Consider the following 11,963-nt stretch of genomic DNA (forward strand, 5'->3'; position numbering starts at 1 on the left):
TTAAGTAGTGGAGAAATAGATTCCAACTATTGACAGAAGGGCATCTTACAAAAGAGTATGTGGGATGGGACATAGTAATGTGGCCATATTTGGAAAATTGAGTGGATACAATCTGCTTTCTGGTGATAGAGTTCACATCACTTACATATAAAAACTATATTAAAACTCAAGGATTGGGCAGCCCTGGTGGCTTAGCAGTTTAGCACCGCTTGCAGCCTGGGGTGTGATCCTGGAAACCCGGGATCGAGTCCCATGTCGGGCTCCCTGCATGGGGCCTGCTTCTCCCTCTGCCTGTGTCTCTGCCTCTCTCTCTCTGTGTGTCTCTATGAATAAATAAAAACTTAAAACTCAAGGATGTCCGTTTATAAAGCTGCTTGGCTCAAAATCTAGGACATCATCTGTACTCGGTCTTGGGCGCAGTCCCTTCTGTGTGGTTGCTCTTAAGCTGAAGCCATGTGACCTGACATGACCAGTTAGGGCCCTGCACAACACGACACACGGTGGTGGCACGGAGATGGGAGTTTCAGCTGGTCCACTCAAAGGGGAGGGGAATCGGGAGGCACTTAGCCATCTGTGGTCCATAGAAACTTTGGGTTCTAGCAGGACACACCATCATTTCCTGGATTAGGGTGCAGTGGTTCTGGGGATGACTTCCAAGGTTCTGGATTCTGCACTCAGTCATTTTCTCTCTTCTACAAGACATACCTCCCCCCCTTTTTAAAACTAGTTTCTTCATTTGAGCTGTTTCTAAACCTTTCATTTGAAATTGGTTTGATTCCTTTAAAAAAGTTTTTGGATTTCTGATACAGGAAACTACTGTCCACTCTATTAGACGAAAGCCAGCCCCATACTTCTGGAACAGGATCCACTCTACCTCAACCTGAGAGTGATGTGGGGACAGAGCCTCTGAGATTTGTAAAAGCCTTATCATCTGTGAGAATATACAAGGTGCACTCTTAGGAGTCTCAAGGAAGGGTCATTTTTTAAAGATTTTATTTATTCATGCGACACATAGAGAGGCAGAGACATAGGCAGAGGGAAAAGCAGGCTCCTCACAGGGAGCCTGATATGGGACTCGACCCCCAAACTGGGAACAACACGTCCTGAGCCAAAGGCAGACGCTCAACTGTTGAGCCACCCAGGTGTCCCAAGAGTCTCAAGGAAGGGTCTTAAAGCAGCACCCTTGGTCTGAGATTTACTCTGTGGCTCCATTTTGCTGGTAGTGTCTTGAAAGTGATCTTTAGCCTGATATAACTGGAGAAGCTGGGAAGGAGGAACAGTTTTATTTTCAAACCTAGCGAGTCCTGGCTCCTTGGTATTTTGTCTAGGTTAATCTTTGAACAATCTCTTCTAGGTCATCTGCCTTTACCTTAACCTTGTAAGTGACTCCACCAGCTATGGATTTTAGTGTGTTTCTCAGCTAGGAACCCACTCTTGATTGCCCCACTGTGGTGATGGGGCTACAGTTCTCCTTTTCCAGCTGACACGATCTTTGGGTTTCCAAGTAAAGGGCCTGGAGGGAGATTGCAAGGCTTAGCAGGAAGGATTTTCTTTCTTCTTTGGCAGATAGTCATGTGGTTGTGAGCAGGGGTAGGGGAAGGTTCCAGTCCTTTTTCTCTGGTCCTATTTCACTGTCTAGAACTTCAATGTCATGAATAGTATTTAAATATGCCTGAAATGCTTCTAACACTTCACCACCAAGTATAAATGAAGTTACCTTCTATTCCTGTGTTTATAATTTTTCTTTATGTAAATAGGTGTTGGATTTTGCCAAAGCCTTTCATTCATCTGTTGAAGCAATTGTGTGTCCTGTTTTAAAGATCTAAACCTGATGCTACAATCATGGGCATCATGGGCTTGGCTGAGATGCAGTTCTTAAAGGTGATGTTTCCACCGGCATGCAGTGAAAAATATTAATTTCCAGGAGATGCAGGAGTTACTTTGAGATTACCTATTCATTTATGACACAGGTCTGATTAACCCCACCTCAGGTAGAAAACTGGGAGGCTGATGCTTACTGTCTGGCTGAATGAATAATTTCTCACCAGGTTAGGTTTTCCCATTGTTTCGTGGAAACAGTGCTCTCCACACTGGTGGCCTGCTTGGACCTCTCCTGTCATGTTACCTCCCTACTGGCATGTGGGAGCCTTCCAAGGGAAGGATCTCTACTTTAGTCACTGCATTTTGGCCTAGGATCCCAGACTTGGACTACCTTTGCTGCCCTTGATTTGGGGAGTACATTTTTTTTTTTTTTTGGGGAGTACATTTTTTGATTTGAGACCTGCCTCAAAAGCACACAATAGTCTCAGGTGACTGACTCCCAGGACATGGAAAATTCTAACATACTGTGTTGTATAGACAGGTATGTCAGTTATGTATTTTGTGCCCACAAGAGCAGAAACTACACTTGGCTTCCAATTATTTTTTTCTCAGCTAGTCGGTGGGGACTGTGGGTAAGGGACTGGCTGAGATCCCAAGCACCTTGTTCCTCATGTTTGGGATTTCCAGGTTCTGTAGGTTCTGTATAGTTCAGGCCTCAGTAACAAATTCAAATAATCACAGGGTGAGTTTGCAGAACGTGCACCTTTCTGCCTGGAGATCCAAAACAGGGTGTGTAGTCCTAGAAATGAGCAGAGACTATGAGGTTAGGGAAGCACATACTGGGCACCTCCCGTCGAACTCTGGCTGAGGCCAAATGGAGATGTGGCCAAGGTTTTACCCAGCCTCAGGGGTCAAGGGTCTTGGGCTGGACAAGCCCTACCACCCCTGCACAAACTCAGCTGAGACAGTGGTACTGAAATAGTAATTTTATTTCTTGAAGTTCATGGCACTGAATAGGCTCCAGGGTAGGGAGAGTCCTTCTTGCCTAAGAGGGCATAGGGCCTTCCTTGGTGGGCATCTCTGGGTCTTTCTCCTGAATGACTCCTAGGAGCTTAGGATTGGCCTGTGGGAGGTCAGGGTCTGAGAAGCGAAGTCTCTGTGCACCCCTGTGCCCACAGCCTTACTGGGATGTGCCCCTTCCCACCCCACCACTGCCAGCCTCTGTACTCCTGTCTTGGTTATGCCCTATGAGAACACCCTTCCCCAAAGAGCATCTTTGAGGACTCTGTGATTCCCCTTCCTTGCCTTCCTCTACCCAGCTCCTTTTATGAGCTATCTCTGCTCCTTGCCACCCAATTCCAGGTCTCACAGGTTCTCCTGGGCCAGCCCCTTCCTCTTGTTTGCTTTGGGCTTGAACAGGGATCTGCATCCCAAGCTTTTCCAGCTCCTCTTTAAGCCTGGACAGAAAGGGGTGGGGTCAGTATGGGGAGGGGGGAGGAGAAGGGACAAGAGGGTGTAAAGAAATGGGGAGATGAGCTGAAAGGGGAGCAGAGGTGCCCTCACAGCCACCTTCCTCTTGGGGACTGGGGGCAGGGCCTCCATGCCCACCTCTGCCTCTTCTGCTGCAATTGTTGGCACTTCTGCTGCAGCTGCTCATGGTGATGTGTAGCAGCATCCAGGAGCCCCTGGGCCTTCCTGTTCTCCTCTTCAAACAGATGCCTGAGGGTGGGGCCATCAGCACTGGAAACTCCGTCCCTCCACCCCATTCCCTGTCCCTGTCCTCTTTGGTCTTACACTGCAGCTGCAGCCTCCTGGCTGCGGAGAAAGAGCCCCTCAGCAATGGTTGAGCAGCCGTCAGCCCCAAACTGGGAACACAGACGATGCTTCACATCTTCCAGCTTTGCCTCCACAAGCTTCTCTGCAGCAAGAAGGGACAATGGGCAGGGTACGGCAGGGCAGTGCAGGGCAAATCAGGGCTTCCCCCTTCTCGCTCTCACCTTCTTTGAGCAGGTGCTCCTTGCTGCTGTCCAGGGTGTCAATCTCCCGGGCCATCTGCTCTGGCCCCTGAGTAGGTAGAGAGGAGGCCTGTCCATGTGTTCCAGCCTCTTCCCATGCCCTTCAGAGAAGTCTATCTGGATCTGGTCTCTACTCAGCCTGCCTCACTTCCTACTATTCTGGGCCTCTGGGCACACAAGGCATGTTCCAGCTTCAGGGCCTTTGTACTGGCTACTGTCTGCACCTGGAACTGTCTCGCCTGATACCTGTGATGCTGCATTTGAGGCTCATGAGGTGGTTAATGTTCAGGAACTTTGCCAGTTTTGAGATCAGGTCTGAGGCAACTATTTCTTACAGGACATCCCGAAAACATTACAAATCACAACTGTTCCCTGGAGAATCAGTTACCAGCCTGGCACTGCAGCTCCACCTGCCTTTGTGTGGCCTCCTCACTGAGCCCCTCCATCTTAACACTTATTCTCTCTGGACTCCTAGGTGGTCAGGATGGTCTGCCTGGATCCCCACTTGTGTGCCCTGTGTCAGTCATGGCTGCAGACACACCCTCCTATCCGCTCTATGGATTACCTCTCCTTGGTTCATCAGGGTTCCTCCTGGCCCCTGAAGGGATGAATGGGCAGGCCCAGTGAAGAGAAGGACACCGGGTGGCAGTGAGGATGATGACGAGGGATTGAGCTAAGGGCCATTTGGACATATGACCACCCATGCTAGCTCAGGAGCTGGGGGTGGCAGATGAGAGGAAGGAGGCCTGCAGCATGATCATGAGTTTTGGGCCTGGGACTGCCAGGGAAGATGTGAAAGGTGGGAGGAATGGCTTTGGGTGACTCACATGGAACTTCCAGAGGTCCTTGTGCTGGCCCATCAGATCCTCTAGCTGTTCCTCAAAATCCAACCTGCAGACCAACCACACAAGATGAGGAGCCATGTGCTGAGACATTCCTCCCCACCTTGGCCCAAGCCAGGGGTCTTCATGCATAGACCATATGAAAGTTGCCCACGTCCTCTGCTCTGTGGGAAGCACCTTCACCACCTTGAGGCTCCAGGCCTCACCTCAGCCAGCTCTTCTAAGCCCCATCCCTAATATTACCCACCACCACTCTGCCTGGCCTCGGGGACTTTACCTCAGTTGCCTCTGTTTATTCTTCTCTTCCTCAATCTGGGAGTTCAGGGCAGAAATTCGCTCCTTGCACTCCTGCAGCATGGTATGCTTCCTGGGAAGAGGCAAGGCAGCTCTCACAGTCTCTGAATACCTCCCCAGGAGAGGGCTGGGGTGGGGCTTCTGCTTCCTCTTGGGGTCTGTTCTGGCTTTCCAGGTTGAGGTCCTTCTTTGATCACTTTATGGGGGGGGCATGGGCACGTGTCCCCTGGAAATACTGTTGTGAAATCAGGGAGATCAACATGGACACAGGTGCACAAGCACACAGATAACTAATCTCCTCCAAATTTCCCACACCATTCCAATGTTGGTATACGAGGGCTTGGGGACTCTGGGTCATGAAATGAGCTAAATCAAGGTTATGTGGAGATATGGATTAACGAATATTGAAGTGGATGGAGACACTGGGTGGCTAGATGCCTAAATGAGGGAACACATGAGTGCACAGAGAACCAAGGAGCCTATTTTAGAAAGAGTACCAGGCATAGAATAAAACCACAGAAATAATTTGGTAGTTCTAGCAAATGAATGATTATCTGAGTGAGTCAGAGTACCCTTACTGTGTGCTGTTGGGACTGAGGTGGGAAGACCTGCATCTAGCTTCTCTTTTTTACAGAGGAAGATAATGCAACCGTGGGTCCAGAGCTGATTTTCCTGGTGTCTTTTCCACCCAGATCAAGGGGGTGGGCAGAACAAGGCCCAGGTGGAAGCTCTTACCTCTGTGCCTCACTCTCCTTCTCCTGGCAGTGCAGCCTGAGGATTCTTAGGGTCTCTGCAGGGAGAGGAGCCAAGGGCCACGTGAAAATCCTTCAAGACATCAGGATTGGATGTAGAAAATAGGGTCAGATCATGTGTGGGCTTGTGGACACCTGATGGGACTTTGTCATTTACTGCAAGTCTAGTGGAGGGATGCCTCGGTGGCTCAGTGGTTGAACATCTGTCTTTGGCTCAGGGCATGATCCCAGGGTTCCAGGATCAAGTCCTGCATCTGGCTGGTAGAAGCCACAGGAGGAATACAAGCTAATTCAGGTTTCAAAGGGCTTCAGCTACTATGGAGAGACTGGCTTCTGCAGGGGGATGGAGTCGCTGCAATTACCTTGCTTTTTGTTCAAGATCTCTTTCAGGCGTACTTTCTCTCCACTCACTGGAAAACACAGTAACACATTCAGGCATCGGAGACCTCCCACTGCACCCTCAGGGAGTGCACCTGCCCCTGGTTGCACAGGCACTTTGGGACAGCTCTACTCCAACCCCAAATGTGGACCCTTGGGAGTTGAGCCCACACTCCCTGTAAGCAGTCAAGGGCCCTAGGGTTGGTGATGGCTGACTGAGGAAACTGTGGAGGCCAGTGTGTTCACACGGAGAGGAGAGATGAACTGGGAATATGTGCTATGGAGAAACACATTAAGTTCTAAGGGGAATGTGATCCGGTGGGGACAGGGTGCTATCCTTAAATGGGATGGCTGGGGGAGTTCTACTGGAGATAGGAACATTCAAGGTAAGGGCTTAGGATGACGGGTGGCAAGAAGGACCTGTACTATCTGGGGCTGAACCGCCTCACAGGCCCTGAGGTGGAAGGATGCTTGGAGGGGACTCTGGGAATACTCCTATCCACCCTACTAGTAGGAGACTGGTAGGACCTGATGCTGCAGAGGGGGCAGGAGCCCTTGGCCACAGCAAGGATGCTACATGTCCAGAGTGTTGAGTTCAGGAAGGCTTGACACCAGAGACCTCTGGGTAACCCCTGGTATGCTTACGTGAGTCCATTTCCTTCTGCAGGGCCTCCCAAACAGTTCGGGCCTCTCCCAGCTCCTCACTGGCTTTCTTTTTTGCTGTGCCAAAAAGCAGAACTATGTATAAGTGCAGCCTCCAACTGCACGATTCCCTGCAAACAGTGACATTTCACATTTCTCTTCAAGGAAATCTGGGTGGGGGGCAGATTTTAAGGCAAGAAATGAGGCTTCCAGAGCCCATGCCTTTTTTGGGGGGCTCAGGTGACAGCAGCGCCAGGTTAATGGACAATATGACTATAGCAGTTGCATTTAAATGGACCCATCCTTGGTTTAATGATCTGCTATGAAATACTTAAGTCACTTTTCAACAAGGAACCTGCAAATCATGTAGCTAATCCCTGAGCTCACCTTGCTGAACCTCGTTAATCCGATTGATCAGGACTTCGACCCTGGGCTCTAGGCTTCCCGCTGCAGGAAGGAAAGGAAGCTGAGTGATGACAGGAAGGGGAAGTTGGGAGCCCTACAGGAACTTATTCTGGGCAGGGGAGGCAATGAAAAAATAGAGATACTGAGTCAGGTTGTAGAAATTGTAGCCAAGAAAAATAGACGGGCAAGGAATTAAAGAGTGAACGAGTAGGGCATGCTCTTTAGCCATGGGAAGACCTCTTGAAGGTCCCCAATCATGGGAAGCGAAGTTTCCAGGTGGGGGTGGGACACCGCCATGAGGTGGGAACATGGCTGGAACGAGTCTGGTAAGCTCTGGGCTGCAGAGAGCAGTAGAGCTAAGGTGGAGGTTTACACTGAAACCCTGGATTTAACTAAATGCAGTGGGGGCCAAATGGGTGTCTAGCAAGAGGGTTTTGGGAAAATTTTTTGCCTTCTATCCCCTCAGACTGTAATTTTGAATCATGGGGCTGTATCTTTACTTCAAAGAATTAATTTTTAAAAGTAAGAGAGAACAAATGAGTTAATTTCCCAAGGTTGTAAATTGTGGGGTCTGGAACTGAATCCATTTCTGCCTTATCCCAAAGCTCAGGCTGTGCTTCAGTTACAGGAGACATGTGACCTTTCTGCAACTTCTTCACCATTTCCAGCAAGTCTTCAATTTTCTGGGAGGACTTGGCCTGCCCTGTGGAGGCAAAACCAAACGCTTTAAAATCCCGAGTAAGGGTCCAACAACTTTGGTATGGGACTGAGGGAGCTCAGGTCCCCAGCCACAATGGCAGCCCCTGCTTCTTGTCCTGAGGTGGACACTGAATATGAGATGAGTCAGACTGTTTCACTGTCAACCTTCTACAATTGTGAAATCATACCACAGATTTCCCCTTAATAAAACTCAGGCCAAGGGGAGGGGTGAAGTTTCACTGCCTGTAATATTCAAGATTGGCTCAAAGCTCATGATGTAATAATGAAAGAAAAAAAAAGGAGGGGTATATATAAAAAGGCGTATATATATAGAAACAGGGATCAAAAATCACTCTAACTGCAGATGGCTAATTAACTAGAGAGTTCTAAAGAGTCTTGAGAACAGAAAATACAAGGCATCTCAAAGAATAGAAGAAAATTTAAGACATCTCATTTAAACATAAAAAATACAAAAAGCTATTCTATATACAATCACTTATTATGAAGCCTCTTAATAAAATATTTCATATTAACCTGTTTATAACCAATACAGGCACTTATTCTTTTTTATATTTGATTTATTTATTCATGAGAGACACACACACACAGAGGCAGAGACACAGGCAGAAGGAGAAGCAGGCCCCACGTAGGGAGCCCGATGTGGGATTCGATCCTGGGTCTCCAGTATCACACCCGGGGCTGAAGGCGACGCCAAACCACTGAGCCACCGGGGCTGCCTCTTATTCTTAATATCTAAATGAACTGGTAGATCTAGGCAATTACTATTAATGGCATTAACATCACAATAAAGATAACTGGATACAATGAGCCACTTGATGTAAAAATATAATATACTATTTTTGCCAAAAAAAAAGTCAGACTAATATCTTTTAATCCACTAGTCTAAATACTAATTCAGAGGAAATACAGGCAATAGGACACATGGGGATGCAATCAGCAACATCCAGATTGGCAACTTTACAGGAAAACCAACTCAGTTCTTTTAACAGATTTTGAGGGATAATGAAGAAAGGAAGTCTTGCAGACTAAAAGGGATTAAAGGAACATAAATTAATCTGAAAAATGGACATTAATTTAGATCTTGATTCAAACCTGTGTACTTTAAAAAATATTGATGACACAATCAGGGAAATTAGAAAACTGACTGGATATTTGATATTTGAAACTAAGGAATTACTGTAGTTGTTATTCAGACATGAAAATACTATTGTGGTTATATTTTGGATATCTGTTAGAGATATGTATGGAAATATTTATAGATGACATGCTATCATGCCTGTCATCCTCCAATGAAATAGTGGAGTGAGTGGGTGAGGATAAAGGAGAAACAAGATTTGCTAAAAGCTGATAACTACTGAAGTGGAAAGATGGGGTCATGGGGTAATTATACTTTATTCTTACCTTTTGAATATGCTTAAATTTTTCCATGATACGTTTTTTAAAGAGCAACTAGTCAATATAAAGAAGGTAAACAATCATTTCTCTATAAGAATGGAGAAAAGGAGAGGACAGTCAAGCAAAAATTATATAAATGGTCACTAAATATTTTAAAAGAGATAACTATCATAATTAATGAGTTGAAAATAACATATTATACCTATCTGATCGGTAAAGATTAATAAATCTGACAATGGCCAGTGAGATGATGTGGGAAAGCTCATACATACTGGTAAGACTGTGGAAACTGATGGGGCCATAATTCTGTTATCTAGGGATTTATGTATGAGATATAGTCAGTTAAGGATGCACAAGGCCTGTAAAGACACTGAAGCAATACCTGTTACATCAAAAGTGAGAAACAACTTGAATGCCCGGCAGTCAAGAACTTATGCCTTATCCCCACAAGATGCCGCACAGCCACTGAACAGGTAGATTTGTGTGTACTAACAGGGAAAGAGACCCTAGTGGAAAAAATGGTGTGGAGCGAACCCCATAGGGCCAGAGTGAAACATACCGTCAGTCAGTCTACAGATTCGTGCACACCGTGTTTAGATAACCTCTGGCCAGAATAACAGAAGAAACTTCAACAGTCGTTGCCTCTGGAGGCTGGGACTGGAGGACAAGAGGGTGTTTCCTTTCATCAGACACAAGGTTGTATTTTTCTGAAGTTAATAAATTTGGGGGACTCCAAAATGGTTTTTACAGTTAGTCTGGGCAACCATTTTCGCAGGGACTATCAGTGGACCAGGCAGTGGGCTGCAGTGGTTTTTCCTCTACTGCATGGCCAGCGCCGTCACAGGGGAAGGCAGACTGCTGTGCCCACACGGGGTCGTCATACCTTGTTGTGCGACGCTTGATATCTTGTGAACAAAGCACCCAGGGCACAGGGTAGCCTGTGCAGTGTGACCCCCAGGTTTTACTTTTATCTCAAAATAATGTCAAACCGACTAAGAAGCGGCGGAAGGCGGACATGTGGCTCCCATCCCCCGCACTGACGTCGAGGCCACAGGGGAGCCGCAGCCAAGGCGGGCAGAGGCGCGAAGACGCCGCACACCTGCCCCACCTCAGGGACGCTCCCCGCGGCCCCCGGAGGCGCCCCCCGGAGGCGCCCCCCGCCCGCGCCCGAGGGCAGCCCCGTCCCACGCCCCGAAGGTTCCACTAGGGCCGCCAGGCTGCGCCCCCTGTGTGGGCCGGTCCTGGCCGGGTGGGGGCGCCCCGGGGTGGGGTGGGGGCGGGGCCGCCGCTTCCGTTGCCCCTCCCCCTCCGTTGCCCCTCCCCTCCCCCTCCCCCCTCCCCCCGCAAGCTGCGAGCCGCGAGGGCGCCCGCGGGGCTGGTGCGGCGGCCGGCACCGGGAGCAGAGCCCCGCGCTGCCCCCGCGTCCCCGGCTGCCCGACGCCCGCGAGGAGAGCGGAGCGACTGCGGTCTCCTGAGGCGCGGCCGCCGGGCGAACGGCTGTGGACGGCCCGACCTTCCTTCAGCAGCGCCCCCGCCGGCCCGCCCCTCCCAGTGGCCGGGCCCCCGCATTACCTCCGGCCTTCTCGGCCGGCTCCATGGCTCCCGCCCGCTCAACGCCCGAGGGCCCCGGCCGCCCCGCCACGGCCTCGGCTCCCCAGCGCCCTGCGTGTGGCGCCTCGGCGGGGATTGGCTGAAACCCGCGCCGGGGGCGGGGCTTCCCGCGGCACGCCTGCGCACTGAGCTTCGGAGCGCGGCGGGCCGGGTCCCAACGGCTGCGGACGGGCGCTGGTGCGCATGCGTGCAGCCTCGTTGTGGTCCAGGCCGCTGATTGGCCAGCGGGGCTCCGTGACCGTGTCGGCTCTTGGGGACCCGCTGCGGCCGAGCTCCGCGCTCCCGGGGCTGGTGCCCGGGTCGTGACCCCGACGGGGCCGCCGGGAGCGGTTGCGGCTGCGGTTTTGCCCAGAGCGCGCGGTGGGCGGTCCTCGAGCGCAGGGCGCGCGGTCAGCCCGGAGAAAGCCCGTTAGGTCGGAGGCCCGTTGGGACTGTTAATGCGTCCGTGTGACGAAGGGTGAAGCGGGGAGCAAGCAAGTCTAACACGGCGGACCTCCTCCCACAGATTCGGGGGCACCCAGGGCACCGGCGGCGTGGGCGGAGCAGTGGCCCCAGGCCACCCGGCCCGCGCGGCTCCTCCTAGTGCAAACGGACACTTTCCTTTTACGTGCACCTGTGCCAGCCAAGCACAGCTGCTGCGCAGTTTTCAGAGGCTGTTTTCTGTTTGCTCTTCCTTAAAATGAATCAGGCCTGTTAACCTTAACAAAACATGCCATTTATTTTATCAGCAAAAGACGGGTTTATCTGGAACAGTAGAGATTTACCACCAGGACAGGCCAACCACTGCCAAACCACGGGGGTCCTGAGAACCAGCAAGAGGAGGCGCGCTTGGAGGCCTGCTGCGCTGCTGGCTCCTGCGGGACCGTGAAGGGCGTCCCCTGCGAGGCTCCCCCCTGCCTGCTGCCAGGGCACAGGGCTGGCTCCTTCCCAGCCTTGGGCCTTCACTTGAGCCTGGCTTCCTGGTCTGTTCTAGCCGCTCAAACAGTGCTGATGCCAAAGATGGGTCGCACTCCTCCTGTGGCGTTGCTCTGCATCCTCATGGACGGGGCCACCGCCGAGGTGCCCCTAGTCCTGGGCTTCGAGGGGGC

At 50.6% G+C, this 11,963-nt stretch overlaps 1 protein-coding gene across 3 annotated transcripts; it reads right to left on the minus strand.

Annotated features, from left to right (window-relative positions):
* Positions 1-2,792: 2,792 nt before the first annotated feature.
* SYCE1 (synaptonemal complex central element protein 1) lies at positions 2,793-10,965 on the minus strand. 3 transcript variants are annotated; one of them, XM_038579216.1, is made up of 14 exons: positions 10,837-10,954; positions 9,824-9,921; positions 7,790-7,852; positions 7,132-7,191; positions 6,748-6,822; positions 6,087-6,134; positions 5,708-5,762; positions 4,956-5,045; positions 4,664-4,727; positions 3,819-3,885; positions 3,616-3,739; positions 3,430-3,540; positions 3,191-3,278; positions 2,793-2,944 (listed from the first exon to the last, which is right to left on the minus strand). In XM_038579216.1, exons 3-14 carry the CDS (start codon positions 7,809-7,811, stop codon positions 2,867-2,869), a joined length of 882 nt encoding a protein of 293 aa, XP_038435144.1. In that variant the 5' UTR covers positions 7,812-7,852; positions 9,824-9,921; positions 10,837-10,954; the 3' UTR covers positions 2,793-2,866. The 3 variants fall into 3 exon arrangements, with proteins under 3 accessions (XP_038435144.1, XP_038435145.1, XP_038435143.1); XM_038579217.1 differs by lacking the exons at positions 9,824-9,921; positions 10,837-10,954 and adding an exon at positions 10,148-10,334; XM_038579215.1 differs by lacking the exon at positions 9,824-9,921 and having other exon boundaries at positions 2,816-2,944; positions 3,127-3,278; positions 10,837-10,965.
* Between the last annotated feature and the right edge of the window lie 998 nt (positions 10,966-11,963).

Source organism: Canis lupus, chromosome 28 (assembly GCF_011100685.1).
Source record: "Canis lupus familiaris isolate Mischka breed German Shepherd chromosome 28, alternate assembly UU_Cfam_GSD_1.0, whole genome shotgun sequence".
Lineage (NCBI taxonomy): Eukaryota > Metazoa > Chordata > Mammalia > Carnivora > Canidae > Canis > Canis lupus.

What these genes read in the sequence shown, in the direction of transcription:
- SYCE1 (XM_038579215.1), bottom strand. Translation starts at nt 10,861, where the DNA reads ATGGAGCCGGCCGAGAAGGCCGGAG. An exon ending in GGTGAAGAAGTTGCAGAAAG is followed by an intron (nt 7,192 to 7,789) that starts GTCACATGTCTC and finishes TCCTTCCTGCAG; the next exon opens with CGGGAAGCCTAGAGCCCAGG. An exon ending in AGGACCTCTGGAAGTTCCAT is followed by an intron (nt 3,886 to 4,663) that starts GTGAGTCACCCA and finishes CTACCTACTCAG; the next exon opens with GGGCCAGAGCAGATGGCCCG.